This window comes from Phyllobates terribilis, unplaced genomic scaffold (genome assembly GCF_046119375.1).
Source record: "Phyllobates terribilis strain yellow unplaced genomic scaffold, ASM4611937v1 Scaffold_1442__1_contigs__length_286414, whole genome shotgun sequence".
NCBI classification, from domain to species: domain Eukaryota; kingdom Metazoa; phylum Chordata; class Amphibia; order Anura; family Dendrobatidae; genus Phyllobates; species Phyllobates terribilis.
The window spans coordinates 211,812-234,141 of NW_027364202.1; the positions used below are offsets into that span (position 1 = coordinate 211,812).

Genomic DNA, 22,330 nt, shown 5'->3' on the forward strand with positions numbered 1-22,330 from the left:
GCCAGCCCTTATAAAGTAAATGCTGCACCTACTAAGTTGCATTAACCAATCGCAGCAGACTCGTGATTTACATTCAAATAAATCAATCACTGACAAGTGCATTGTTTTAGGAAGAGGAGGAGTTTTGGAGGGAAGTTTAGTTTGCATCCTGTGCTCAGGAGATACAACGGTGATTTGTGCACAAGAGAAGCTCTTGCCTTAGCCAATTACAACCATGCCGCCCAAAGAAACGTAAGTGCACCTGGTGGGACAGTGAGTGGGAGGGAAATATGAATCTGCAGAGGTACAGTATGTATTGCTTCTAGAAAGATCCTTTCTGGACACCATTGCAGCATGCATTCTGGGGTACACTCAGACCATGGGAGTATTTGTAGAAGAGCTTGTACTGGAATCCGGTGTATAACTATACTTGTACTCATATAGCTTGTACTGGAATCAGGTGTATAAGTATACTTGTACTCATATAGCTTGTACTGGAATCAGGTGTATAACTATACTTGTACTCATATAGTTTGTACTGGAATCAGGTGCCTAACTATACTGCAGCATCATCTGATGTCCTCTGTGACCTCTGTAAATTTTTTAGCTTGGTTGTAGTACTGTGGTGGGGAGAGGGGGAAGGATTGCAGTGTGAAAGTGTATTATGACATCATGTTAGGGCTTGCAATTGTTCAGGCTTTTTGCATCTTTCAATGTTTGCAGTGAAGAGGCTTTAAACCGTATATGTACTTGCTCACTTGTTTTTGTTCCGTTTTTAATGAAAAATGAGTGACTGTCCTGTGCAAAGCTGTATGAGCATTTGCGTGGTCAACACCACATGCATTTTTTGCATGGTAATTTGTCAATCTGCATAATTGTTGCAAATAATCAGATATGGGTATACAGGTGTTAAAACCCAATGTTATTGTGCTTTTGCCACAATGTGTAATATGCTATAAAGCCCCTCAGATTTGAGCTTAACCGTATGTGTACTCGCTTGTTCAAGAGCAGTGTACGATTTTGTCCAGTTTAACCAAAAATATGAGTCAGCTAACTAAATTGAGCCAGACAATAGCACATTTTGCATTAATAATAATTTTATTAATATAGCGCCAACATATTATTCAGCACTGACAATACAGAGTAACAAACAATTCAAAAACCATGAGGCGTGAGGTCCCTGCTCGCAAGCTTACAATCTATGAGGAAGTAGGGGAGGTACAAAAGGTAAATGGTATGAAGTGCCATCATATAAGGTCCAGCCATCAATATAATAAATAGGGGATTCATGTAACGCTGCATGAACCAGTCACTAGTCGGGGTCTGTGCAAGTACAGATAAAGTGCTATATTATGCATGGGGGGTGCAAACGGATGACAAGAAGCATTAAAATAATGTTCCCAAAATGATAATTGGCTAACTATAATGCAAAATATACAAGTTTCCAACTGAAAACAAAAACAAATGCTGGTCGATATTAGTCGGTGGACAAGCTAGATTAAAGGTACCGTCAGACACGGCGATATCGTATATGATATCGCTTAAACATCACGGAGGTCAAATCGCAAGATCAACATCGTATGTGTGTCGTTGCATGTGACGGGACGATATCGAGAGCGAAAATCATGCCATCGTACATCGCAGATTTCAGCTCAGTGAGCTGAAATCTGTCAACATTGTGTAATTTAGCATCATGTACGCAGCAGCGTCGTAACGTGTAACCATACGATCTCTCGATCTCAGATACGATCCCCCTATACTTTACATTGAAATGCAGAATCGAGTGATCGTATCTACCCTGCAGCATCGCCTCCTTGGATGGACAATGTATACAATATAATAACGTGAGACACAGCACCTGTGATGATTGACAGATCGCATGTGTGATGTGTACTACGTGACTTTTTACTCGATATCGCATTCAATATCTATGTGTCTGACTGTACCGTAACAGTGATATTGTTCCTGATCTTACAATTTTCTATTTTACAGCCACTTTAGGATGCCGAAGACATGTCCACTATGTTACAAAACATTTACTCAACTGCCACAGCATCTTACACGACAATGCCTTAGATACTGTACAGAAGAGGAGAAGGATGCGCTAGTGAAAGAATCTAAAAACTCACTGATAGCAATTGCAACAAAAGGAACATATATCCCTTATGACAAGATTCCAGAGATCACTACAAAGGACGATCTTATCTCCTTCCTGGAGGACAGAGGGTTTATAGTACCCGAGAAACCAACTATGGCCAGGTATGCCCCACTAGCATCTTATTCTTTGAATACTGATGTTCATACTTGTGTAAGCTTTATAGATTTGCATATATGTTCTGAACTATGACAAATAATCAGGTGTATTTTATATTTACAGGATTGTTGAAGATGAGGGGGCATCACCTGTGCAGAAGGAGCTGACAGCCAGTGAGCAAGAGCTGCCTAATGAGGAGGAAGTGCTGCCTGTTGAGGAGGAAATGTCTACAGTCATCGAGGAGGAGCCGCCCGTCCCAGAGGAAGAGCCGCCCGTCCCAGAGGAAGAGCCGCCCGTCACAGAGGAAGAGCCGCCCGTCACAGAGGAAGAGCCGCCCGTCACAGAGGAAGAGCCGCCCGTCACAGAGGAAGAGCCGCCCGTCACAGAGGAAGAGCCGCCCGTCACAGTGGAAGAGCCGCCTGTCACAGAGGATTATGATGTCTACAGGTCAGTGTAAATTTATACAAGGAATTTACTTTAATCCCTTGCTCAAACATTGCCTTGGCCTCAGCACATCCTGGCTTTTAGGCCACATTAAAAAATTGTCAACACTGCTGGCCTACTCAAGATTGTACTTCACGTTATTACTAAGGATTATTATAATTTACAGGACTGTTGATGAGGAGCCATCTACATCAACTGGCACATCAACGCACCCAGCCATATCAAATCCTGAATTGGTGCATCTTTCAGCTGCAGAAGACTATACATCCTCTGAAACATCCGACAGTGAAGCCGATCAACAACCAGAGACCAGAGAAAGAGAGGAAAATACCAGCCAAACAGATGAAGACAGGCCGAGGTCAGTCTCCCTCACTGTGTGTGTGTGTGTGTGTGTGTGTATAATATATGTGTTTTTTTTATACAAATCCATACAGGGGTGTAAATGGAAATAGTTTGTCCCCATATTAAAGTTTATAATTTCTTCCTCCCGCAAAAAAAGCAATTAAAATAATATTCATCTGGGTCACATAATAGCATATCCCACATCTTTTCAGGCCTTACAAAGTAGTTTTTCTCCTATTTCAGGCCCTCTACTCCCCTTCCATAAAGCAGCATGCCAAAAGAATGCCCCAGAAATACACAGCTTTGGCGGAGCATACTGACTTGCGCTGCCACTCCTATCTTAATCACTTGGACAGGAGAGCATCATGCGCTAGTTCCACAAATGAACTTCAATACATGCAGCATTCAGCAGTGGATGCTCCGTATAAAGGGTAGGCAGCCACCTAAGTGCTGCTGCCAATCAGAGCACTGGGGTCCACATAAATCTTGCCTCGGGACACAGAAAAGATTACTACCCCTGACAATGATGAGTGGGACCCCCAGCTGACCAGAGGCCCGATATTTACCCAGATTCTAGCAGTGGTGGGTGGGAGCCCAGTAAATGTGCTGGCACAGGGACCCCTAGACTCCCAGACCCCGCAGTGGCCACATGGTCTTCTACCATTGACAGGACGCCACTGTATATATACATACATAGTATTTTTCTCAAAGTTGTAATTTGTTTCTACTCTGACCTGTTGTTCTTTCCTCCAAATTTTTAGATTTCCAAGCCAGAATTGGAGAGCTGAGAAGAGGATCAAAATGAAAGATGCAGGTTTTTATGATCGCCATTCTCTGTCTCATCCAATATTAAAAGGTTTTTCCTCTTATTTGCAGAACCATTGGAAGCTGGATAGATACAAACAAAATGTTGAAGATGTGTCAAGGTTTCTATACTTCATCAACAATCGTCGTGTGAGCCTCAACTTTGCGACGGAGATTGAAAAGACCCGCTTATTTTTCAAAGACCTGCAAGATCTTGGCCTGTGCAACCAAACTGTCACCAACTACCTAAAGCACGTCCGGAGATTTGTCCACTATCTACTGTTTGCGACCGGTTTAAAAAATGAAAATGAAAACCTCTTCAAGGCCATGAAGTATTTCAGGAATGTTACTGCAGACATTCAGAAGACATTGTCCAAGGGGATTGCTAAAGAGGTAGTCGGCAAAAGGTATGTCAGCTAATATTTATTCTTACAGATGTACAAGTAATATTTTTTTTTGTAATTTCTCTCTCCGTTGCTCCTGGGTTTCCCACACATGCTCTAGCTAGAGGCCTTACCTATCAGTCACATTTATTAATCTTTCTCTTAGGTACCTGGAGTTGCATAAATTGGACAAAACACCTCAGCAATGCCGGGAGATCCTGACCGTCGCAAAGCCAGCTTTCCTGCAAGCCATCGAGGATGTCCATAGAGGATCCCAAAATGAAGTGCATCAGTTGGAGATTCTCTATTATCTTGAGGCCTTAATCATACTAAAACACTTACAAAGACCAGGAGTTGTCAGAAACATGACGGTAAGTAACAACCTACTCATTATCCTTATTTAAAGCCACATGTCTATCTAACTTTCCCATGTCTTGACGCACAGGTTTCTGAGTGGACAGAGAGGATGCGTCACATCTATCAAAATGAACAGCTAATAATTGTCGGAGTTAAATCCCATAAGACTGCTGCCCACCAAGTAGCCTGTTTTGTGCTTACTGAAGAAGAAGAAAAGGTAAGATGTTCCTGTCACTACGATGGCACCCACATTAGAGAGGGATCTGTTAGTTGTCATGACTTCAGCCAAAGAGTATAAGCAACATTCAGTCCCTTTCAATAGATCCTCCCTTTATGCAGGTTTTACAGGACAGCGTGATGCTAAATCCTGCTGCAAGAGTGTTGGGAGTCTTTCCCTTATTTCCCTGCAGTATCCTGGATGCAAAATTACAGCATCTGTGTCCAGGATAGTGCATTTTCTTAACAATAATGCTTGTTGCAGCAGCATCCAGAATGCATTATCAGTAGGAACAGATATGCTCTCCCTTATCACAGATGTTATGCACTCTTAATGAGTGGTGGGTATAGTTTATAGTCTGACATATGTTTGGTGTGCGGTGACTTTTCTATATATTTAGATTGTGTAGTCCCTCATATGCTCTGAATACAACTGAGGCGGAGGAGAGATACCGCCCATTATAGTCTGTAGGTTTCCATCTCCTTGTCTGGCACGTCCCTCTGTGACGTTGGTGCTGTCTGACACCAGCAATTAATTTAGTTTTTTTTTTTTTTCAAATTTTATACCTTAAGATAGAAGAGCCCAACTCAGTCTTTATCAAATGGTTTACTGTTTTTGTTTTGTTTATTTTTTTTTATTTTTTTTTGTTTCAGTGGTTTAACGTCTACTTTGAAAAAGTGAGACCAGTGCTCGCCAAACAAGACAGTCCGGATAGATTCTTCTTATCGACTACCGGAAAACACATACATAATATATCCAATGACCTTGACCGCTACCAAAAGAAGTAAGTCTTAAAAGTCAATATCTTACATTAATGATGCTGTGCCATGTATTTATGATCTACTCTATTGCTATCTAGGTACAAACTTAAATCCATCTCTAGTCAGGTGGCAAGAAAAACTTGTCAGACATGGACTGTCTCACATTTAACAGAGAAAGAGAGGTATCTGTTTTCTAAATATCTCAGTCATTCCAACATGACAGCAGAGAGGAATTACAGAGAAAGAACTTTAGGAGACCTCTGCCAAGCATACACACTGGTCTTGGCAGCAGGGAAAGCATCGGAAAATCAACCTCAACCCAGCAGCTCAAGGTAATTTATTGAAAAGCAGTTACGATCTATTTCACCAAACTGTTGATAAAATTTAATATTCTGTTTTCTATCTCCCCTAAAGAGAAGCAGAAGGGAGCAATGGAGAAGAGGAGCAAATGGTCCAGCAAGCTGAAGACTACAGTGCCCAGGGTGAAACAGAGGACCTCGGTGTGTCAAATTTAAATACTAAGACTCAAAGGTGGGTATATTATTAAATCAAGCAAGCTAGTAGGAGTTGGCAAACTGTACATAGCTTGTGATGTTATGGACAATGACTTGTTCTTCCGAGCATCCTCAGCACCTATACCCAGGCAAAGTGCTCTCAGTAGCGGCCACTTGTAGACAGTATGCGGAAGGGTATATTACAGGCGTTTATTGATGATATCTCCATCGCAGAACAAACCTCGATGCCTAAACTTTTAGGATTGATAGAAGATATCCTTATACCACTCTAAGTGCCCAGAAAATGTAATGTTATTATTTATATCAGGCGGAGAGCACCAATCGAACCTAGGGTCACAACAAGGTCCATGAAGACAGGGATGCAGTTGAGGAAAAGGAAACACCCAGGGTAATTGGTCAATATACTCATTCACATTGTCCTTGAACAATAAACATTTCGGTTTTAACATATGTATTCCCCTTCTTTCCTTTAAAGAGATTAAGAAGACGGCAGTGATCAGCTCCCAAGAAAGAATGAGGCGTTTCAGAGACTAAAGTTCCCGTCTTGTTAAAGTTTTTGAATTCATGTTTTATTTGTTTCTTTTCTGTTTTAGGTTGTTCTACAATTCCAGGTGAACGGGGCCCTCGAAGCAATGGGAGAAGATTTTCTTTATTATAAACATTTGTACTGTTTGTATTAGTGTTAAAGGGATTCTGTCACCAGGTTTTAGCCATCTCATCTGAGCGCACCATAATGTGGACTCAGACATCTTTATTCCAGCGATATATCACTTACTAGGCTGCTCAGTGTAGTTTGCATTAAAACACTGTTAAATCATCTGGAGATTATCATTAGAGCACTACTCCAGTAGTCCAGTCATACTTGGGAGCTGCCAAATCTGCAACAGAGAAAACAGTAATTTTATCAAAATGACAGCAAGGAGCTCAGTAAGTGAAACATTGCTGGATCAGGATTTCTATCTCTACATTATGCTGCTGTCCGATGGGATGTCAAAAACCTGGTGACAAGAGTCCCTTTAATAACTATTTTAAAGATAAATATAAAGTGGAAGTCCTATGGCTATGATGAAACAATTCTGACAACTGTTCAAATGGCACAATCATTTACTACCGTCAGGTTTCTGAGCCGTTTAGTCTAATGCTTTGTCAGTATTACTAGAATCCATAATAATTTAAAGGTCAGGTAGCCATAAAAGTGCTCCTGCCAGTCAGAGCAGTGCAGTCCCTGGAAATCAGGCCTAGGGAAGCAGAATATATTACCATCCCTAACAACGGTAAGCATGACCCCCAGCTGTCCAGCAACCCGACATGTAGAACTGCCTATAAAAATGACCATTTGTCCAGTCAGTGCATCACTCTCTGGTGCCCTTTTACACTGGCACACTGCTTTCTGTCTCTCTCTCTTTCTCTCTCCCCAGTGCAATGCTCTCTGGTGCTCTTTCACTCTCTTTCCAGTGCACCACTCTCTGATGTGTTCTCTTTCTCCCTACTGCACCACTCTCTGGCACTCCTCTGTCTTTATAGTGCACTGCTCTCTTTTGTGCTCTCTCAGTCTCCAGTGCATCACTGGCGCTCGCTTTTGATCTCTCCCCATTGCACCACTCTCTCGCATGCTCTCTCTCTGGTGCTCTCTTTCCGTCCAAAGTGCCTTTTTTTGTCTCTGTGCCTTCACGAGCCTCTCAATCTCTGTCTTTGCCCATCTGTGGCTCTCTATCGTTCTCTGTGCCTCTCTGTCCCTCCCTGTGCTTCTATTTACCTTTTGCATCCCTCTATGTGCCTACCTTTGCCCCTTTGCTCCCTTCTTTGCCTCTATGTGCCTCTTAATGACTCTCACGAGCACACCTCTTTCTGTAGGTCAAAGGTAAGAAGCACTACTCAAGTTGCAGCAGAGAAGATGAATTGGTAAGTAACCACAAAGCTACACAGTGTTTAACACTTGTGTATTTTTTAAGAATCTTGTTGGTGTAGGATGCTTCCTGAACATTAAAGTGAATTGTCAGGAAACATCTTTAAGCTACAGGATCCTTGAAAAATATGCAAGTTTTTATGGGATGATTTGTCAGGCTATCAACAATCACACAGGGCCACATGCCCGTCAACAGGGCAATAGCCCACTCCACAAGGCCAATGACCCTTTGCAAAGGGCCAGAGGTCCCTTTCCGCAGGGCCATAGGCATTTCCACAGGGCCATAACCCCCTCCAACTCTCTCCACAGGACCACAGGCTACTACCGGGCCACAGGCTTTTCCACAGTGCCACAAGCCCCATCCAGCTCTCTTCACAGGCAATCATGTTGCACTTTTGCAACAAAAGAGTCAATCTTTGTTGCAGTTCGGCAACATTAGAGTCAACCCTGTTGCAGATCGGACACAAAGCTTGAAAATTTAGATGTTTACTGCAGAGGACTTCATAGGCCCCCATCTTACTCCACAGCCTTCCACAGGCCCCTCCAGCCCGCTCCACAGGCCACAACTCCCTCCAGCTCGCTTTACATCGCCACATGCCCATCTGCGGGGCAACAGACCCCTATGCAGGGTCACAGGCCTTTCCACAGGGCCTCAACCCCTTCAGCTCTCTCCAAAGGACCACTGGCTCCTTCTGCCAGGCCATAAGCCTTTCCACAGGGCCACAATCCCCTCCAACTCTCTACACAGGACAACAGGCTCTCTTTACAGGGCCATAGCTCCCCTCCACAGGGCCAAATGCACTTTCCACACGGCCAAAATCCCCTCCAGCTCTCTCCACAGAGTCACGGGGCTCGTCTGCAGGGCACAAGCCCCTTCATCAAGGCCAAGGGGCCTTTCTACAGGGCTACTGGCCTTTAAATAGGGCCACAACCCCCTCTGGTACTCTCAACAGGGTCACAGGCTCCTTCTACAGGTGTACAGGCATTTACACAGGGCCACAACCACCTTTACCTCTCTCCACAGGGCAACAGGGCCCTTTCACTATGCAATAAGCCTTTCCATAAGGCCACAACCCCCTCTCTCTCTCTCAAAAAGGACAGAGGCTCCCTTTACAAGGAAACAGCCCCCTCCACAAGGCCAAAGGCCTTTTTCAAAGGGCCACAGGTCCCTTCCGCAGGGCCATAGGCATTTCCCCAAGGCAATAACCCCCTCCAGCTCTCTCCACAGGACCACAGGCTCCTTCTATAAGGCTACAACCCTTTTCAGCTCTTTCATCAGGGCCACAGCCTCCTCCACCCCACTTTAATCAGTTAAAAGGGCTCATTTGAGTGACCTATTGACCATTGGTCAGCTCGAGTAAAGGAACCTGATATAGTATACTGCACTGTTTAATATTCTTTTTTTTCTTTACACAGGTTGAATGCTGGCAAAGAAATGTCACCTATGCCATGCTCCTTTATACCAGTTTTCTTGATTGACATGTTATTTTTGGAGCCAAATGAGAAAATTGGGAAATAGAAAGCTCCCCCCTCCTTCCAATCAGTGGATCCGGTCAGGTGCTCAGTGGCGGTAGGCCACCGCCTGAAAGCCAAGCATGAAAAAAGGAATGCTGGCACCGGTTTCCATATGATGAATTTTACTTTATTCCATGAAGATCAATACATTAAAAAGAAGGCATCTTTACAGGCAATCCGCCATCATGTCATTTTTGGTTTAAGCCTAATTTCTTTCAATAAATAAAATGGAATAAATGTGTCACTTTTTTGCCTCTACTAGTAGTTGTGGGGTATTATGACATCACAATAGAATTAATACTTACCCTTTCCGATGCCTTTTAGGGTTATCCGGTGCAGAACCAAGGCCAAATACCAACCGACAGGACCTTCCTGTGACATCATGGAAGGTCCTGTCGCTCAGGACGTGGCTTTGGCTCTGCACCGGATAGACCGAAAAGGCGTCTGAAAGGGTAAGTATTAATTCTTTATTATTTTTAATACATCTGTATTTATTTAATTTTGATTTCGTACTGTATAGTGATACATTACAAAATGAAATGGGGGCTGGCAGACATGTCACAAAGGGGAGGAGGAACAGGATTCTTCTTCCACCTCTGTGACATCACTTCTCCTCCGGACCGGGTGGTGTGTGAACACAGCCTCAGGCTGCGTGCCCACGTAGCGATTTACAAGCGTATATGTTGCGTAATTTACGCAGTGGAAACGCTTGTGAAACACTTGTTAATCTGCACCCCATGGTACTCAGTGGCATTCCGCAATGTTAATGCCCATGCTGTAGATTTTTACGCAGCGTTTCTGCTGTGCTTAAAAATCCTTTCCACAGAGCCACAACACATTCAGCTCTCTCCACAGGACCACAGGCTCCTACCCGGCCACAGGCCTTTCCACAGTGCTACAAGTCCCTCCAGCTCTCTCCACAGGCAATCATGTTGCATGTTGTTTACCGCAAAAGGACTTCATAGGCCCAAATCTTACTTTAGACCCTTCCACAGGCCCCTCCAGCCCGCTCCACATGGCCTTTTCCGCAGGCCACAACTCCCTCCAGCTCTCTTTACATCGCCACATGCCCCTCTGCGGGGCCACAGACCCCTATACAGGGTCACAGGCCATTCCACAGGGCCACAATCCCCTCAAACTCTTCTCCACAGGACAACAAGCTCTCTTTACCGGGCCATAGCTCCCCTCCACAGGGCCAAATGCACTTTCTGCACGGCCACAGCCCCCTTTAGCTCTCTCCACAGAGACACAAGGCCCGTCTGCAGGGCACAAGCCCCCTCTTCAAGGCCAAAAGACATTTCTACATGGCCATAGTCATTTCCATAGGGCACGAGCCCCTCCAGCTCTCTCCACAGGGCAATGGACCCCTATACAGGGTCACAGGCCTTTCCACAGGGCCACAAGCCCCTCCAGCTCTCTCCACAGGCAATCATGTTGCATGTTGTTTACTGCAAAGGACTTCATAGGCCCAAATCTTACTCCAGAGCCTTCCACAGGCCTCTCCAGCCCGCTCCACATGGCCTTTTCCTCAGGCCACAACTCCCTCCAGCTCTCTTTACATCGCCACATGCCCCTCTGCGGGGCCACAGACCCCTATACAGGGTCACAGGCCTTTCCACAGGGCCTCAACCCCTTCAGCTGTCTCCACAGGACCACAGGCTTTTCCACAGCCCACAACTCTTTCCAGCTCTCACCACAGGGCCACAGCCCCTTCCACAAGGCTAAAGGGCCTATCCATAGGGCCACAGACCTTTCCACAGGGCCACAACACCCTCCAGCTCTCTCCACAGGACAAGAATCTCTCTTTACAGGGCCATAGCTCACCTCCACAGGGCCAAATGCACTTTCCACACGGCCACAACTCCCAACAGCTCTCTCCACAGAGTCACAGGGCCCGTCTGCAGGGCACAAGCGTCCTCTTCAAGGCCAAAAGGCCTTTCTACATGGCTATAGTCATTTCCATAGGGCACGAGCCCCTCCAGCTCTCTCCACAGGGCAACGGACCCCTATACAGGGTCACAGGCCTTTCCACAGGGCCACAACACCTTCAGCTCTCTCCACAGGACCACAGGATCCTACTGGGCCACAGGCCTTTCCACAGTGCCACAAGCCCCTCCAGCTCTCTCCACAGGCAATCATGTTGCATGTTGTTTACTGCAAAGGACTTCATAGGCTCAAATCTTACTCCAGAGCCTTCCACAGGCCTCTCCAGCCCGCTCCACATGGCCTTTTCCTCAGGCCACAACTCCCTCCAGCTCTCTTTACATCGCCACATGCCCCTCTGCGGGGCCACAGACCCCTATACAGGGTCACAGGCCTTTCTACAGGGCCTCAACCCCTTCAGCTGTCTCCACAGGACCACAGGCTTTTCCACAGCCCACAACTCCTTCCAGCTCTCACCACAGGGCCACAGCCCTTTCCACAAGGCTAAAGGGCCTATCCATAGGGCCACAGACCTTTCCACAGGGCCACAACACCCTCCAGCTCTCTCCACAGGACAAGAAGCTCTCTTTACAGGGCCATAGCTCACCTCCACAGGGCCAAATGCACTTTCCACACGGCCACAACTCCCAACAGCTCTCTCCACAGAGTCACAGGGCCCGTCTGCAGGGCACAAGCCCCCTCTTCAAGGCCAAAAGGCCTTTCTACATGGCCATAGTCATTTCCACAGGGCCTCAACCCCTTCAGCTCTCTCCACAGGACCACTGGCTCCTTCTGCCGGGCCACAAGCATTTCCACAGGGCCACAATCCCCTCAAACTCTTCTCCACAGGACAACAAGCTAACTTTACAGGGACATAGCTCCCTTCCTCATAGCCAGCCATCATGGTGTTTGTGTTATTAAAGAAAAAAAAAAAAAATTTAGGGGGCTGGCTAGAGGCAGCCGTGAACACACGGTAGCCAGCCCTCATGGTGTTTATGTTATTAAAGGAAAAAAAAAAAAAATCGGGGGGCTGGCTAGAGGCAGCCGTTGACACACGATAGCCAGCCCTCATGGTGTTTGTGTTATTAAAGAAAAAAAAAATTAGGGGGCTGGCTAGAGGCAGCCGTGGACACACGATAGCCAGCCCTCATGGTCTTTGTGTTATTAAAGAAAAAAATAATTGGGGGGCTGGCTAGAGGCAGCCGTGGACACACGATAGCCAGCCCTCATGGTGTTTGTGTTATTAAAGAAAAAAAAAATTTGAGGGCTGGCTAGAGGCAGCCGTGGACACACGATAGCCAGCCCTCATGGTGTGAGGCTGCGTTCCCACGTAGCGGAATTTCCGCAGCGTAAATGCTTTTGAAACGCTTTGTAATCCGCACCCCATGGTCCCCAATGGCATTTCGCAAGTTAGATGGGGACCAGTATCCTGTATGTAGCTTTATATGGAGACCAGTATCCTGTATGGAGCATTTTATGGGGGCCAGTATTCTGTATGGAGCGTTATATGGGGGTCAGTATTCTGTATGGAGCGTTATATGAGGACCAGTATCCTGCATGGAGCATTATATGGGGGACAGTATTCTGCACAGAGCATTATATGGGGGACAGTATTCTGCACGGAGCATTATATGGGGACCAGTATCCTGTATGGAGCATTTTATGGGGGCAGGTATTCTGTATGGAGCATTATATGGGGACCAGTATCCTGTATGGAGCTTTATATGGGGACCAGTATCCTGTATGGAGCATTATAAGGGAGTCAGTATCCTGTATGGAGCGTTATATGGGGTCCATTATACTATATGGAGGACTATGCAGTCAGGTCTGCACTGTGCGCTGTGAGGATTCGCCGGTTTCTGAGCTATTGTTGAATTTACAATTGATATCGCTCATGTAATGTAGTAAGTGAAATCTTTGCATTGTACTATATATATATATATATATATATATATATATATATATATATATATATATTTCTGCAGTATCTGTGCATTATGAATCGTGATATGTGTTAAAGGGGCCCACTGAGACTTTCGCCTAGGGCCCACAAAAACCTGGAGCCGGCCCTGCCCATGTGTGGTGATTATTGATTCCAGTACTAATAGGAATAGCAGGGGCACTAACAGCATGAATGGGGTGTTTATTTATTTGTATTTTGGATATTGTTTCTTCTGGTGTGTGAATATATGGCACTGACCAGTTTAATGCCCTGTATTTGTGTGGTTTTTGCCTTGGATTCTTACATTTTATTATATTGTCTGCTATAGTATATATTTTGTGCTATAGTGCATTACCTCTAATACTGGTGGCGGATTTGCCAGTCAGTCTATTAATGTGCAAAATTGATCACCAGGGACAGCCTAAGTGTATATTTGATCTTTACTTGATATATTACAATCATGTGTTTTTCTGGGATGGATTTTGGAGTAGGTGGGCTTTCCATTAGTGGGTAATTCCACTATATTAACTTTTACTTGTGTTTTCATGAATTGGATTGTGACATTGATTGTATGTATTTATAAAAAATATAATTCATTGTAATTTATTGAAGTATTGTCTAGATTGGGTGATCACTGCACAAGAGCATACCCCTTTTCTTCTTGCCGATGTTTATATATATTTCGTATGCTGCATGTTGATCCCATAGTGATTAGATGGTGCCCTCCATAACTTTGAGTTTGTGACAAAAGTATTCTTGGGGTGATACCTTTATCGACTAACCAGAAAATATATATATATATGCAAGCTTTCAGAGCATAGAGGCTTCTTCTTCAGGCAACATTACAAATGAATTCATAAGATAAAAGGCACAGCATTGGAGAGATGTTACAAAAAGACATTTGTTCATGAGGTGTAAGTTGCAAAAGGCCTTGGGAATGTTTAATTATCTGGAGGTGTGAATTGTGTCCATGTAGTGAGTCATAAAGCTATGTTTTATCGTTAGTCCTGTTGTCAGTGAATTGAACATCCTTATCAATTTGAATTCCCAAATGTTTCTTTCTCTGTTGCCCTTGAAGTGACCTTTTAGTATCAAAACTTTTAGATTTTTCATACAGTGTCCCCTTCAGTGTCCAATTCAGACCTTCAGATAATTAAACATTCCCAAGGCCTTTCATTCATACAAAAAAACTAATTTGCTCTCCCTAACATATCAGTAGAAGACATCACAACTTACACCTCATGAAGAAATGTCTTGTTGTAACATCTCAAGTCCTTCTGCAGCCTTATCTCAATTGAATTAACATACAAACCAAAGCTTTTTTTTTTTTCTTTTTTCAAATGCTTCCTCAGGGTATATGAGAGCCTACAGTAGTTGGTGTATCTGAGTCTATATTCTGGCTTTTGAAGGAGCAACTTGCTAATTCTTACTATTGCTAGAAAATGGACTCTCCTGGAAATCCAGACCTGTTTCTCTGCAAGATATGCCTGAAGCTCTATAAAAACCTGCGCAGGCATCTAAAGACCGTATGCATGAAAACCCGTCAGGCGGAGATCGACAATGAAATCAAGAATACAAAAAGTAACATGCACAAGGTGGCTGAATCCCTTTCTGTTGTGCCTTATGACAGCCTTGATTTCAAAAACAGCCAATTTACAAGTGCTCAGGACTTCTTCACAGAATTTTTGGAAAGTCGAGGTTGCATCGTGACCGGAAAACCATCTGAAAGGTATGTATATGTTTCTTCATAATATTTCAGGGTTTTCTAGCATTTACCTATTCACTACCTATCCTAATTTTGCACGTAATTTTGTTTTTTACCTATATACATCTTATGCAATATATCTTAGTTGAGTGCTATCAAAATGGCTGAAAGACATGCCAACATAGTGCCAAAAAGTCTACCCCTACCCATCTAAGTAAGCTTCATACTTTATACTTTTATTTTTCTGTTAATCTAGATAGAAAAAAGGCTTGTTTTTTTTCAGTGAGCTAGTGTTACTTTTACCATATATTGTACTGTAAAATTGGGAAAAAATTCTATGTGCGCTTAAATTGCAAAACTGTGCAATTGCACTTTTTAACACTGTGTTCACTACATGGAGTGATGCCTCAGCTCAGCTCAGTATAACTTTGCGGATACCAAAAATGTATACTTTTGCTTTTATCTAAGTGCTGGAGAAAATTCTGAATTTTTTTTAAAAACAAGTTTTGCACTTTGTGGTCATTTTTTCCAACCTATAGCATTATTTTTTGTGATCCATGTGATGACATTTTTTTGTGGCTAGGAGTGATGTATTCAAAGATATCATTTTTAGGTAGACAGTGTTTTGATCACCCAGTATTGAATTTTATTGGCGCATGTGTGTGCATATATATATATATATATATATAATTTTTTTTTTCAATATAATAAAATATAATAACATAATGTAATTACCTTATAATAATGTAAATATAATATGGCATACTATAATAATATATTAATAATAGAATTAATACACTATAAAAATATAAAATTGTGTCTAATACAAGATAATATACATATAATATAACAATATAATATATTATATTATATTAAATATAATATAATGCTATATTAAATAATATATTACTAATATAATATGATATAATTAAAATGTATATAATTTAATATTGTAAATATAATATAATGTAGTAATAATAGAATTATAGTATGATATAATTACAATTTAATAAGAATATCGTTTATGTGACAGCTGGCTACTGATGGTCCTAGATGTCCCTGTAGCTCGCTCTCACTTCTCCTAACTCAGATGTCTCAAAGCTCTCCTTTGCTATTGGGTCAAAACTAAGATTGTTGTCACTAGAATGGCCCTACAGGCACCACAATAGTGGTAAAGGGCCTTGACCAACCATCCAAGTCGCCTGCAAAGTTCTATATGTTGATACTCTCAATTATAGAGGAATTAATGCAGATTTTGGGTTTCTTTTTTAGGCCATCCACTGAAGAAGAGGAGCCTATGACACTTCCTCCTGAGGTTGAAGAAGCTAGGTAAGAACTATGCACCAGATTTCTAAAAACATTTGTAACAGCTTTACTATTATTAGTAAAGGAAGCTTATGATGTCAATAATCACCCTAATATATTCTTGCCTCTTTCAGTTTGAATGCCACGATGCCCATGCGGAAAAAACTTGCTGTGGTTGGGTTTCATAAGATGCACAGCTTAAGTTCCTCAATTTTACTGGCTTTTAAAAACTGTTTGAAGGGAAAATGTACTGAATCGACCATAACGCCGATGGTAAGTGTAATTTTATCATTTTGCGTGTGTTTGAGGAATCCTTACAGATGTGAACCCTGATGCATGATCATTTTTTTTAAATTTTAGATACGAATCGTTTCTCGCTTTCTTTATTATGTAAACCCAGAAGACATCTCTGCTGACTTTTTAAAGAACTTGAAGGCCACTAGAGAATATTTTATTTCCTTGGAAAGCTTAAAGACCAATGAAGAAACAATAAAAAAGCATATTAGTCACCTGCGGAGATTTGTAACTTTTGTATGCTCAAAGGACTACCCCTATCTCCTTGACGAAGAAGCAAAAAATGCAGTTGAGCCCTTTAAGGAGACTTTGAGTGTTGTAGAAAAGAAATTAAACAAGAAGCTTGCAAAAGGCAGGAAGAGGGGGTAAGTAGCTCAAGTTTATACTACACCTGCAATTTAAATTTTTACTGTCATGGGGATGTAAAATGCCATAAAAACATCATGGGAAAGGTGGATTATTAGAAAGTCTAGATTTATTTATTACTTGTTCTGCCATGCAAGGTTGGAACAAAGTAATATTTAGCTCTTAGAAGCTCAGGCAAATCCCATATTTCCATTTCAATTGAATTCAAAATATTTTAACTTGCTAAAATGAGTTCATAATCACAAATGCGTTGAGGTTACATCTTCTGGCTCCATTATGGGATCGGTAAAATGGGACCCCTAGATAAAAGATTTGTCGAATGATGGAAATAAAGAATGCTAAATGTATCTAATGGGCTAACATGCAAAAAAAAATAAATAAAAAGAATGAACCTGTAACATAACTCATTTTATCATCCACAGATTGGAATCCACGCCTGTGACTATGGCTGATTGCTGCAAAATTTTGAAAGTGGCAAAGCCTCACGTGACTGATATTTTTACACAGGCAGAAATTAGTAAGATGTTGAGTGATAAGGAGAAGACCCTAGCATGTTATTATCTTCAGGCTGTTATTATCTATAAGCATCTACGTAAGCCATCTGAGGCAAAAAATCTAATGGTAGGTTTAATTTAATTAACCAACTTAGCATATTGCTGACAGATGCTGCTTCACCATATCTTATGTATTTTCAATGTTTTTCTCTTAGTTAAAAGACTGGCTTGAGAGGGAGAAATTAGATGTTGCTGGACAGACCTTAACAGTGGTAAAGACAAAAAAAAATCTTTTGATACTGCAGGAGGAGGATGAGAAGGTAAAATGTTAAAAACATAACTCCTATAAAGCTGTGCTGTAGGTTCTTCAAGGTTTTGCCATTTGCAATCGCATCTTTAACACAGAGTTTCACTTTGACAGAATTTCAATACATATTTCGAAAAGATTAGGACAACTAATCAACCCAAGGATGCAGATACGGTGCATACATTCTTTGTGTCCTGCAATGGACAACACATCAAGAATCCCGGCAAAGACATGGAGCGCTTCCATAAGAAGTTCGTAAAAAATGAGGCCCTCCTTCTCTGCACTACCAAGCATTTAACAAGACTAACAAATGTTTTATCCACAGGTATCAGCTGCCCGTAAAAACATGGGTGATGGCAATAGACGCATACAAAAAGTGGGCTGAAGAATGTCTTTCACAGGTGGAAAGAGACCAGGCCAATGCGTACGTGCACTTTGTGTCCAGACCCGACATGGTGGATAAATCTCCATTTGCTGCAGGGATGTTAATTGTGGCTACACTGAAGGGAGATGAGCAAGCAGGAACCTCTGTGTAAGAGACCTAACTTTATCCCCACAGGCATTCCCAAAATCCATCTTTTTATTGCATGAGACTTAAGTAATTATGCCTTATTGTATATATGATTTCAACCAAATTCTTGGTTAAGTCGTCTAGTAGGTAACAATGCCTTTATCAGTTTTTCCTAACTTAACTGTTTTTTTTTTAACTTCACAGATGTACATTGCCCAAGAGAAGGAGGATCAGGGGAGAAGAGGACTGTGAGGGACAAGCAGATGAGGAAGAGACAGAAGGCGCTGGGTAGGAGACTGAACAGAAACCCTATGATGCCACCACAATTAATTTCTCCACAGTACCATCCACACACAGTTTGATGACACAACTGTGCCTCCTTCCACTACCCTGGTGATGAATGGTGATCCCAGCACAGTATAATCCTCAATTGTGATTCCCATACAGCCCTCCATGCAGTACATGGGGCCTACGTGCAGTATCATGGCCCCTACTATCACTGTACGTCGTATTAATACCCCCACACAGCCTTCCGCACAGTGTGATGGACCCCACGCAGACCTTCACACTGTATATTTGCTGGCATACAATATAGTGGCCCTCAAATAGTCATCCATAAGATATAAAGGCTCCTTCATAGCCATCCACATATTATAATGCCCTCCATAAATCCATTCAAATATTATAATGGCCCCGCATACCTTATGGATGGGAAATGGGCCCTACATAGTAGTTCTCCATATGGTATAATGCACCTCCCATTGCCTTCTATATAGAATAATACTTTCCCATATTTTTCTGTATATTACAATGCATCACCCATAGTCCTCCATATAACTTATTGTAACCTCCATATAACATATTGCAGCCTTTATGCAATATTATGTAATCTCCATACTACTCAATATATAAAGCAGCCTCTATAGTTCATCATATTGTATAATGTAGGCTCTATAATCCTCCATATAGTATAATGTAGCTTCTTTAATTATCCATATTGCATAATGTAGCCTCTATAATCCTCTGTATAGCATACAGCTTCTATATTCCTTCATATAGCATAATGTAGCATCTGTCATCTTGCATATAGGATAATGTGGCCCTACAGTCCTGTCCTCCATATCATAATGGGGCCCTATAGTTAATGGTTAATATATTTAATTTTGTATTAAGCAAAAAATCATTCTCTAACCAATAATCTATTATGCAAATAAATAGCGGCACTTTCCGTAAAGTAATTCTGCCTTTTAGTATATGATGAATTCCAAATTCTTGGTTAAGTAGTCCGGTGAGGAACAACACCATTTTTAGTATATTCTAATTTACCATCTATCCATTAAACTTTACAGAAGTTCCATTGACATCACAGGAGAAGGCGGCGGCAATCGGAGACATTCTGAAGCGGCAGAAATCCATGAGGAAGAGGCAGTCCAGCAGACTGACAATGCTCAAAAAGAGCTCTATTTCAACAGATTAATTGAAAAGTACCCTGTAGGAGTAAACACCCAATTACCATCCCTGTCCACCTGCAGTCAGTACACAGAGCGTTTCGCACACTACTGTCAGGACAAGTGGAGGCGAGACCAATACAATCTACGCGTTTCAAGTGCTGTCGGTAAGTTTTTTTTCTCTTTCTTTAAATTTAAATCTGTCTACTTGATGTTATTGTATTCTTTGGGATGTGCTGCCTGAATATTTTTTTTGCTGAATATTTTACAGTATTTTCTCTTTTTTAGATTATTTCAGGCTTTTCCCCAAAGAAGATGATTTAAAGCACTATCTGAATCAACAGCATTGGACGTCCAACCTACCTGCCCTAGTAGATGTCCAACGTGGATGGAAGCCTAAACCAAAAAGAGGGGATACAGAGAACATTGCCAGACTTCAAGAAAAGCTAAAATTGCAAACGTGGACAGGCCTAATGATTGTAAATGAACGAGGCAAAGGTGAAGGACTGTGCACAACTCGTGCTTTTAGTAAAGGAGAAGTCATTTGTGACTATCATGGAGTGCTTAGAGAAGGAGCTGAGGCTTGCAAAATACAGGCAACTCTGAACGAGGATGAATGTTATATGTTTTTTTTCTTCATTGGTGAAAAGCAGTGGTGTATTGATGCCAGGGAGGTTCCGTGCAGTTGTCACCCAGACATGCCTTCCACATTTGGGCGAAAAATGAATCATTCTTATAAAAATTACAACGTCAAACCAGTCCTTAAATTCATAATTGATGGTAACACGCCATCAATACTATTTCTGGCTAATTGCGATATCAAACCAGGGACAGCGCTTTTGTTCGATTATGGAGTGAAACCTAATGACTATGGAGAAGGTTCAGATATCCCATGGCTGACAACGTGACATTTAAGGTACCATTACACTCTTCAATATCGTGTGCGATATTACACAAGCGTCAGGTGTTTCACATCGCACACACTATCCTTAATTGATCGTACGTGCGCTGTTACATGCTATATCGTAGATAACGCATGTACAATGTTGTGATGCAGCGCTATTCTGTACCATGCTGCGATTCTGCAAATTCAATGCAAAGTATAGGTGAATCGTATGGTTCCATGCTTCAATGCTGCAGCCTGCACGATGATTAATTGCACGACTGTCGAGAGATTTGAGGTCAGGATCTCAAATCAAACAAATAATACTGGATAAATAAATATCCAGTTCTACATGCAGACATGCTATACACATCTACTCCCATTCACACTTAAATGATATCACAGCAGACCTCGGTCATATCAGACCTGCCAACTTATACCACTCTTAAGTGCCCAGAAAATGTAATGTTATTATTTATATCAGGCGGAGAGCACCAATCGAACCTAGGGTCACAACAAGGTCCATGAAGACAGGGATGCAGTTGAGGAAAAGGAAACACCCAGGGTAATTGGTCAATATACTCATTGACATTGTCCTTGAACAATAAACATTTCGGTTTTAACATATGTATTCCCCTTCTTTCCTTTAAAGAGATTAAGAAGACGGCAGTGATCAGCTCCCAAGAAAGAATGAGGCGTTTCGGAGACTAAAGTTCTGGTCTTGTTAAAGTTTCTGAATTCATGTTTTATTTGTTTCTTTTCTATTCTAGGTTGTTCTACAATTCCAGGTGAACGGGGCCCTCGAAGCAATGGGAGAAGATTTTCTTTATTATAAACATTTGTACTGTTTGTATTAGTGTTAAAGGGATTCTGTCACCAGGTTTTAGCCATCTCATCTGAGCGCACCATAATGTGGACACAGACATCTTTATTCCAGTGATGTATCACTTACTAGGCTGCTCAGTGTAGTTTGCATTAAAACACTGTTAAATCATCTGGAGATTATCATTAGAGCACTACTCCAGTAGTCCAGTCATACTTGGGAGCTGCCAAATCTGCAACAGAGAAAACAGTAATTTTATCAAAATGACAGCAAGGAGCTCAGTAAGTGAAACATTGCTGGATCAGGATTTCTATCTCTACATTATGCTGCTGTCCGATGGGATGTCAAAAACCTGGTGACAAGAGTCCCTTTAATAACTATTTTAAAGCTAAATATAAATAGTCCTATGGCTATGATGAAACAATTCTGACAACTGTTCAAATGGCACAATCATTTACTACCGTCAGGTTTCTGAGCCGTTTAGTCTAACGCTTTTTCAGTATTACTAGAATCCATAATAATTTAAAGGTCAGGTAGCCATAAAAGTGCTCCTGCCAGTCAGAGCAGTGCAGTCCCTGGAAATCAGGCCTAGGGAAGCAGAATATATTACCATCCCTAACAACGGTAAGCATGACCCCCAGCTGTCCAGCAACCCGACATGTAGAACTGCCTATAAAAATGACCATTTGTCCAGTCAGTGCATCACTCTCTGGTGCCCTTTTACACTGGCACACTGCTTTCTGTCTCTCTCTCTTTCTCTCTCCCCAGTGCAATGCTCTCTGGTGCTCTTTCACTCTCTTTCCAGTGCACCACTCTCTGATGTGTTCTCTTTCTCCCTACTGCACCGCTCTC

General features: G+C 42.2%; 1 protein-coding gene across 1 annotated transcript; it reads left to right on the top strand.

Annotated features, from left to right (window-relative positions):
- Positions 1-214: 214 nt before the first annotated feature.
- Positions 215-5,877, top strand: LOC141244088 (uncharacterized). The gene is made up of 9 exons (XM_073668980.1): positions 215-231; positions 1,972-2,238; positions 2,357-2,680; positions 2,844-3,035; positions 3,781-4,230; positions 4,373-4,577; positions 4,652-4,780; positions 5,434-5,564; positions 5,640-5,877. Exons 1-9 carry the CDS (start codon positions 215-217, stop codon positions 5,875-5,877), a joined length of 1,953 nt encoding a protein of 650 aa, XP_073525081.1.
- Positions 5,878-22,330: the final 16,453 nt, after the last annotated feature.

Excerpts from the sequence above, each read along its gene's own strand:
- LOC141244088 (XM_073668980.1), top strand. Across the intron at positions 2,681-2,843 it reads GAGGATTATGATGTCTACAG|GACTGTTGATGAGGAGCCAT; the intron begins GTCAGTGTAAAT and ends TATAATTTACAG. Across the intron at positions 5,565-5,639 it reads CTTGACCGCTACCAAAAGAA|GTACAAACTTAAATCCATCT; the intron begins GTAAGTCTTAAA and ends ATTGCTATCTAG.